The 9102-nt window shown below is 31.9% G+C and overlaps 1 protein-coding gene across 2 annotated transcripts; it reads right to left on the bottom strand.

Moving 5' to 3' along the window:
* Nucleotides 1–7294: 7294 nt before the first annotated feature.
* LOC142238476 (lipase 3-like) lies at nt 7295–8775 on the bottom strand. Of its 2 annotated transcripts, XM_075310134.1 has the most exons (4): nt 8616–8775; nt 8194–8538; nt 7801–8106; nt 7295–7734 (listed from the first exon to the last, which is right to left on the bottom strand). In XM_075310134.1, the coding sequence occupies exons 1-4, from the start codon at nt 8721–8723 to the stop codon at nt 7324–7326; spliced, it is 1170 nt and encodes a 389-aa protein (XP_075166249.1). In that variant the 5' UTR covers nt 8724–8775; the 3' UTR covers nt 7295–7323. The 2 variants fall into 2 exon arrangements, with proteins under 2 accessions (XP_075166249.1, XP_075166248.1); XM_075310133.1 differs by having other exon boundaries at nt 7801–8538.
* Between the last annotated feature and the right edge of the window lie 327 nt (nt 8776–9102).

Raw genomic sequence — 9102 nt, 5'->3', positions numbered from 1 at the left:
ATATATTTAAAGCTAAATATAACGGTGCGAGACTGCATTATGTTCAGTTCAAAAGATCGTAATTGTTTAATATTAATACGGGCGGAAGTTCAACTCTGTCGAGAAGTAAATCGCAATAATAGTAGATGGAAATTTCTAGCATAAAAAAACTCTAGCAATTATAGATATTACAATGGTTTGACATTTTATGCAATTAATGTTTATTACGTATACGAGGGCAGTTCGGAAACTTCTTAGCCTAGCACAAAAAGCGCGGTATAAACAGAAAAAAAGTTAAGTGTTTCCATCTCTGTTATGAACACATGTTCAATTTTGTTTCGATCTGGCACCTCCTTCATATAGAAACAGGTGTTCAAAAAAGACGCATCCGCAATTTTTTTTACAATGAAAAAATTAGAAATGCGTGCTGTCATTAAATATTTACATAAAAAAGATTTATCGGGACAAGAAATTCATAATGATATGGTGAATGTGTTAGGTGATAGTGCTCCTTCATATGCAACAGTAAAAAATTGGGTTGCTGAATTTAAACGTGGTCGTACCTGCATTGAAAATGAACCACGTAGTGGACGTCCAAAAACAGCAACACCAACAGAAATTGTAGCCAAAGTGCATGATACGGTATTAAAAAGTGCGTGAAATTGCTAATATCATGGGCATCTCAAATGATCGAGTCCATTTAATTTTACATGAAGACCAACAGATGAAAAAGCTTTCTGCAAGATGGGTGCCACATTTGTTAACAGTCGATCAAAAACGCATAAGAATGAACATTTATCAAGCTTGTTTGGATCGTTTTAAGCGAAATAAAATGGATTTTAAGCGTCGTTTCATAACTGTTGATGAGACCTGGATCCACCACTATACTCCAGAGACAAAAGAACAATCCAAACAATGGACTGAGGAAGTGCCCCAAAGAAGGCCACCAACAATTCAATTGGCTGGTAAGGTTATGGCAACGGTTTTTTTGGGACTTCAAAGGTACTATCTGCAAAAGGGTAAAACAATAAATTCAGAGTACTATTGCAACCTTTTGGATCAATTAAATGTATAAATTCGAGAAAAACGTCCTGGCTTACAACACAAAAAAAAAATAATTTTTTTCATCAAGACAACGCATCAGCGCACAAGAGTGTTTTAACAATGACTAAAATCAATGAATTAAAATACGAGTTGCGTGACCACCCACCTTATTCTCCTGATTTAGCTCCCAGTGATTTTTACTTGTTCCCAAATCTAACAAAAAACAAGTATATACAGCAGTAAGTTCGGCCGGGCCGAATCTTAAATACCCACCACCATGAACCAAATGTTAGGGTTTCCTTTGAAATTTCAGGAGGGCTTGAAGCCTTGAGGACACTTCTCAAAGACAAATTTAAAGAATTCACCTATGAGGACTATATCAGATTCTAGATTTATAAGAACCATTGTAGTTTGAGTTTTAGAGGAATCATTAACATCTCTTGTAAGTGTGCAAGAAAATTATAAATTAACGTCTTGATTTGAAATCTTAAATCTGTACATTTTCACCCGAGAAGTAAAATCTGGAAATTTTACATTGAGTTTCAAGCAACTTTCATGATAAGTGCGCCTTCTATACACTCAAGAAGTGAAGTCGGTCTATATGGATGCATTACCAAATGGACCGATAAAAACTTGATCCGATACACGTTTTTGTGAGCCAGAATATTTACAATTTTAGGCAAATCGGATAAAAACTACGGTTTCTAGAAACCCAAGGAGTTAAATCGGGAGATCGTTCTTATGGGGGCTATACTAAACTATGGACCAATACTCACCGTTTTCGGCGCACCTCTTTATGGCCCGAAAATACCTCTAGATTTCCAATTTCAGGCAAATTGGATAAAAACTTCGGATTCTAGAAGCCCAAGAAGTAAAATCGGGATATCGGTCTATATGGGGGATATACCAAACCATGGACCGATACTCACCATTTGTGGCATACCTCTTTATGGTCCTAAAATACCTATAAATTTCCAATTTCAGGCAAATTGTATATAAACTACGGATTCTATAAACCCAAGATGTAAAATCGGGAGATCGGTCTATATGGGGGCTATACCAAAACATGGAACGATGCGGACCATTTTCGGCACACCTTTTGATGGTCCTCAAGTACCTCTAGATTTTCAATTTCAGGCAAATTGGATAAAAACTACGGTTTCTATAAGCCCAAGACCCCAAATCGGGAGGTCGGTTTATATGGGGACCATACCAAAACATGGACCGATGCTCACAATTTTTGGCACACGTATTTGTGGTCCTACAATACATCTAGATTTCCAATTTCAGGTAAATTGAATAAAAACTGCGGTTTCTATAAGCCCAAGAAATAAAATCGGGAGATCGGTCTATATGGGGGCTATACCAAAACATGGACCGATACTCACCATTTTTGGCACACATCTTTATGGTCATAAAATACCTCTAGATTTCAAATTTCAGGCAAATTGGATAAAAACTACGATTTCTATAAGCCCAAGACCCCAAATCGGGAGGTCGGTTTATATGGGGACTATATCAAAACCTGGACCGATATAGGCCATGTTCGAACTTGACCTGCCTGCAGACAAAAGACGAGTTTGTGCAAAATTTCAGAACGATTGCTTCATTATTGAAGACTGTAGCGTGATTACAACAGACAGACAGCCAGACAGACAGACAGACGGACATCGTTATATCGTCTTAAAATTTCTCCCTGATCAAGAATATATATATTTCGATGTGTTACAAACGGAATGACAAACTTATTATACCCCCGTCACCATTATATGGTGGTGGGTATAAAAATCCTTGCTGGCAAGCAAGTTGTAAACCACTATTTTGAAGACCTTGAGTAAAACTATTTTAATCAAGGGATAGAATTACTAGAAAAGCGTTCGACTAAGTGTATTGAAGTTTCAGGAGATTATATTGAAAAATAAAAATATTTTTGAAAAACTAACTATTCCTTTTCATTGATAGGCTAAGAAGTTTCCGAACCGCCCTCGTAGACGGTTTTTATTGTACTGTACAATATTTTATATAATTTTGTCAAATTAATATTTCCGTCATTTACAATGGATGACTATTGTGAATTAGGTTAGGTTAAATTTGAATAAAATTCTACCAAAAATGTACTAAATTAAAAAAAAAAAAATAAATAAATATAATTTTCCTTTGTTTCTTCGAAAGATATGTTTTTTATTTCTATTTTAGAACTTTTTTTCAATATTTGCAATATTATATATTATGATCTCCTCTCCTACACTGAAAAAACAGTGAACCCACCAGGAAGAAAACATTTAGTTAATTTTAGAAAATTTTAACTAAACCGTATTACAAACGCTGACTTCACGCCGATATCACAAAAATAAGTAAATATTTTTTGACAAATTCAAGAAATTTATTAGACATAATTATTTTTTTTTCAACTGTTAAAGAAAATTTTGTAGTTTGAAAGAAAAAATTGGAGTTAAAAATTGCATGAATGTCTTTAGTGACATACGAAGTTCATGATGGACGAATTTGTAGTAAAATTTACAAATTTAAAGAAATAATGAATTATTTGGTGAGAAGTACGAATTTAGTAAAACTTTTTACTTCATTTGTGTATAATTTTTTTCCCCGTTTTTTAGTTCATTTAACTAACGTACGCAAAAAAATTATTAGAGTAAACGAAACTTTCTCCATATATAATAATTCCATGATCTAAAACAAAATTAAATTGGCTTTAGTGAAATAGAGAGTTCACTGTTTTTTGAGTGTATTAGAGTCAAATTTGTATTTCTAAATTGCCTCAAAATTTTATTTCTATAGAACTTTTTTGTCAAACTTTTATTTTCATAGAATATTTTAGCAAAATTTTATTTTTATAGAAAATTTTGTCAACATTTTATTTTCATAGAATGTTTTTGCAAAATTTTATTTCTATAGAAAATTTTGCCAAATTTTATTTCTATAGAAAATTTTGTCATAATTTTATTTTTATAGATTATTTTAGCAATATTTTATTTCTATAGAATATTTTAGCAAAATTTTATTTCTATAGAAAATTTTGTCAAAATTTTATTTCGATAGAAAATTTTGTCAAAATTTTATTTCCATATAAAATTTTGTCAACATTTTGTTTGTATAGAAAAATTTTGTCAAAATTTTACTACTGTAGAAAATTTTGTCAATATGTTATTTCTATAGAAAACTTTGTCAAAATTTTATTTTTATAGAAAATTGTGTCAAAATTTTATTACTGTAGAAAATTTTATCAAAATTTTATTACTATAGAAAAATTTGTCAAATTTTTATATCTATAGAAAATTTTGTCAAAATTTTATATCTATAGAACATTTTTTTCAAAATTTTATATCGATAGAAAATTTTGTCAAAATTTTGTTTCTATAGAAAAATTTTTCAAAATTTTATTTCTATAGAAAATTTTGTCAAAATGTTATTTTTATAGAAAACTTTGTCAAAATTTTATTTTTATAGAAAATTGTGTCAAAATTTTATTACTATAGAAAATTTTGTCAAAATTTTTTTTCTATAGAAAATTTTGTCAAAATTTTATTTCTATAGAAAATTGTGTCAAAATTTTATTTCTATAGAAAATTTTGTCAAAATTTTATTTCTATAGAAAATTTTGTCAAAATTTTATTTCTATAAAATATTTTAGCAAAATTTTATTTTTATAGAATATTTTAGCAAAATTTTATTTCTATAGAAAATTTTGTCAAAATTTTATTTTCATAGAATATTTTAGCAAAATTTTATTTCTATAGAAAATTTTGTCATATTATTATTTCTATAAAATATTTTAGCAAAATTTTATTTTTATAGAATATTTTAACAAAATTTTATTTCTATAGAAAATTTTAGCAAAATTTTATTTCTATAGAAAATTTTGTCAAAATTTTATTTCTTTAGAAAATTTTGTCAACATTTTATTTCTTTAGAAAATTTTGTCAACATTTTATTTCTATAGAAAATTTTGTCAACATTTTATTTCTATAGAAAATTTTGTCAAAATTTTATTTCTATAGAAAAGTTTGTCAAAATGAATTATATACTTATTTAATCGGCCTTGTTTTATTTTTGCTTAATATATACCCCGTATGGACTAACTTACAATTGAGAAGACGGTGTTAACAAGTTTTAAGATACCTTGCCATCGGCATGTGTTACCGCAATCCAAGTAATTCGATTGTCTTCAGTAGAAGTTTCTACGCAATCCATGGTGGAGGGTACATAAGCTTCAGCATGGCCGAACTTACGGCCGTATATACTTGTAATTTTTTTTATTTTATTTTGCTTGTTATACCCTGCGCCACACTGTGGAACAGGGTATTATAAGTTAGTGCATATGTTTGTAACACCCAGAAGGAGATGAAATAGGCACATGGTGTCTTTGGCAATAATGCTCAGGGTGGATCCCTGAGTCGATATAACCATGTCCGTCTGTCCGTCCATCCCTCCGTCCGACTGTCTGTGAACACATTTTTGTGATCAAAGTCTAGGTCGCAATTTAAGTCCAATCGCCTTCAAATTTGGCACATGTTCCTAATTTGGGTCGGAATAGAACTCTATTGATTTTGGAAGAAATCGGTTCAGATTTAGATATAGCTCCCATATATATCTTTCGCCCGATATGCACTAATATGGACCCAGCAGCCAGAGTTTTATACCGATTTGCTTGAAATTTTGTACAAACATAACACTTAGTTGTATAGTCTAGTGTGCAATTAGTGTGCAAATTTGATTGAAATCGGTTCAGATTTAGATATAGCTCCCATATATATATTTCGCCCGATATGGACTTATATGGCCCCAGAAGCCAGATATTTGGCCAAATTTGGTTGAAATTTTGCACAGGGAGTAGAATTAGCATTGCAGCTATGCGTGCCAAATTTGGGTGAAATCGGTTCAGATTTAGATATAGCTCCCATATATATCTTTCGCCCGATATTGACTAATATGGTCCTAGAAGCCAGAGTTTTGGCCCAATTTGTTTGAAGTTGTGCACAGGGAGTAGAATTTGCATTGCAGCTATGCGTGCCAAATTTGGTTGAAATCGGTTCAGATTTAGATATAGCTCCCATATATATCTTTCGCCCGATATGCACTTATATGGACCCAGAAGCCAGAGTTTTATCCCGATTAGCACAAGGAGTACAATTGGTAGTATAGTCATGTGTGCCAAATTTGATTGAAATCGGTTCAGATTTAGTTATAGCTTCCATATATATTTTTCGCCCGATATGGACTAATATGGTCCTAGAAGCCAGAGTTTTGGCCCAATTTGTTTGAAGTTGTGCACAGGGAGTAGAATTTGCATTGCAGCTATGCGTGCCAAATTTGGTTGAAATCGGTTCAGATTTAGATATAGCTCCCATATATATCTTTCGCCCGATATGCACTTATATGGACCCAGAAGCCAGAGTTTTATCCCGATTAGCACAAGGAGTACAATTGGTAGTATAGTCATGTGTGCCAAATTTGATTGAAATCGGTTCAGATTTAGTTATAGCTTCCATATATATTTTTCGCCCGATATGGACTTATATGGCCCCAGAAGCCAGAGTTTTGGCCCAATTTGGTTGAAATTTTTCACTAGGAGTTCAATTAGTAATATAGTCATGTGTGCCAAATTTGATTGAAATCGGTTCAGATTTAGATATAGTTCCCATATATATGTTTTTCGGATTTCGACAAAAATGGTCAAAATACCAACATTTTCCTTGTTAAAGCGCCACTGCTTAGTCGAAAAGTTGTAAAAATGACTCTAATTTTCCTAAATTTCTAATACATATATATCGAGCGATAAACCATAAATAAACTTTTGCGAAGTTTCCTTAAAATTGCTTCAGATTTAAATGTTTCCCATATTTTTTTTTACTAAAATTGTGTTCCACCCAAGTGCATTAGCCAGCTTAAATTTTGAGTCTATAGATTTTTTAAAAGTCTATCAAATTCTGTCCAAATCGAGTGGTATTTAAATGTATGTATTTGGGACAAACCTTTATATATGTTATAGTCCCCAACACATTTGACGGATGTGATATGGTATCGAAAATTTAGATCTACAAAGCGGTGCAGGGTATAATATAGTCGGCCCCTCCCGACTTTAGACTTTCCTTACTAGTTTTTTTATTAGCTTTCTACCTAGATTTTCACAATCTATTGTATAATAAATGTATATTTCTTCACGAAAGGAAGATTAGACTTCAGCATACCGTTTTTGTAATTTTAAATTACTACATATCTTTGGTGACTCCAATACAATTGAAATAGCAATCAATGACTTTATGAGATCCAAAAAGTTTTTAATTAATTTACATTGTTTTCCAATTTCTTTCCCACATTGCCGATTATATCCAATACAGGTCGATTGATAATCTCCTTTATATTTGAGGCCCAAATAAAATCCATATGGGCAAAATGTTTCAAATTAATAAAATGAGTTACACTGCGATTTCCCAATATCTCTGCCAGCATTTCAACATCCTTTTTTGAAGCAATCTCATCATAGTCACTGTAAAATAAATGTATGGGCCATCTAGGATTTACATTTGCTAAATTATATTCGGTAGGCGTAGATTGATTGTAAATTAGGAGATTTTCTTTAGGACCAAAATCATATTGACGAAACATTTGGCTATTATGAATTTGCATAAAATGTATTGTTTGGCGAAATGAAGACGGCTCGGGATGGGTATAGAATATCTCTGGTAGCAGAGACTACAAGGAGAGAAAAATTCTATTAGTTTCAAAATTAAAATTATAGATATGATTGCTGCAATTTACCTTATTAATATAGGCTGAATAACCACCTAAAGCATTGAATAAAAGAAATGAACAATATTTTGAAGTTGCTCCAACTCTACGACATCTTTCAATTCCCAGCAATTGCCGAACAATCTTTGGCCTTAATAGGGCCAAATCTTCAAAAATCGAATGTAATGGACTACGATTGCCTAAGAGTAGTGAAATATGCCTCAACGGTGATGTGGTAAAAGTTAAATTTGCACATGGACTAAACATTGTTATTGATTTAAATTTTCGATTATATTCCGTATTCATAGAAAGTAGGACCAGAGCAATTGTAGTACCCTGTGAGTGACCCACATAATGAAGAGATTCTTCCTGAGTTTCATTCAAAATAAAATCTATGATATGTGGTAAATCAATGGTACCCACTTCATGAAATGAAAATCTCCAAAATTCTCTATCATACGAGGACATATGTAAATGCTTCTGACCATAAGTATTTCCACGGTTATTACCCAGCCACACATCATAGCCATTATTGAGCAAATCATAAGCCAAGGGATTTGATAGATCCTCTAATACCCAACTATCTGAAGAGCTTGCTATGCCATGCATTAATAGAACAACGGGTCGTTTTGTTATTGATGAGGTTTCTGATGATTCTTCCAACGATGAGGAGGTGTTTTTTATACGAAATATTCTCAAACCATAACCATCCTGGGTGTAGAAATCATAATTTGCACATTTGTATCCTGCTCTTTGGACTCGATCAGTCTGTAATTGAACCACGTATATTTCTCTTCTTTTCAACTTAAGTAACCATAATGTGTTAATATTCCTATGTTACCTACCGTTGTTTTTGTATTTTCTTCTGGTGAATATTGTAATTGAACGACTATTATTAATATTGGTATGATCAATAGACTTTTAACAATTGCCGATCTCTTTATTCTGTCCATAGGTGTTTGCTTAGGCTCTATTGAAAACGTTATGACCAAAGATTAAATCTAATCTTTTCTATATTCAAAGCTAACTGGAAAGAATAAACTTACTTCCGTTTGATTTAACAGCAGTTTTCAGACAGTACAAGTTCGGATTTTATTAGCATATTAAATATATGTTTCCTGTTATGCCATTAGAGAATTATTACGACATAATTATATTGCTCTATTGACGTCACGCAGAGAAGGAATATGATCACCTCAAACATGTTTCAAGAGCAAAATTTTTGTATGGTGACCATGTAACATGTTTGTCACTAAAATATTATTTTCTCGTCAAATATTACCTGCTCGCCGAAATCAGATACATGATTTCCGAGAAAATAACATGGTTGCG

This window comes from Haematobia irritans, chromosome 5, assembly GCF_050003625.1.
Source record: "Haematobia irritans isolate KBUSLIRL chromosome 5, ASM5000362v1, whole genome shotgun sequence".
Classification (NCBI taxonomy): Eukaryota; Metazoa; Arthropoda; class Insecta; order Diptera; family Muscidae; genus Haematobia; species Haematobia irritans.
The sequence above is the reverse complement of the archived record's forward strand: the minus strand, read 5'-3'. Positions and strand labels throughout refer to the sequence as shown.

Coding starts and splice junctions, on each gene's coding strand:
- LOC142238476 (XM_075310133.1), bottom strand. CDS start 8,723: ATGGACAGAATAAAGAGATCGGCAATTGTTAAAAGTCTATTGATCATA. Junction 8,539..8,615: donor AAGAAAATACAAAAACAACG/GTAGGTAACATA, acceptor GTTCAATTACAG/ACTGATCGAGTCCAAAGAGC. Junction 7,735..7,800: donor ATTCAGCCTATATTAATAAG/GTAAATTGCAGC, acceptor CTCTCCTTGTAG/TCTCTGCTACCAGAGATATT.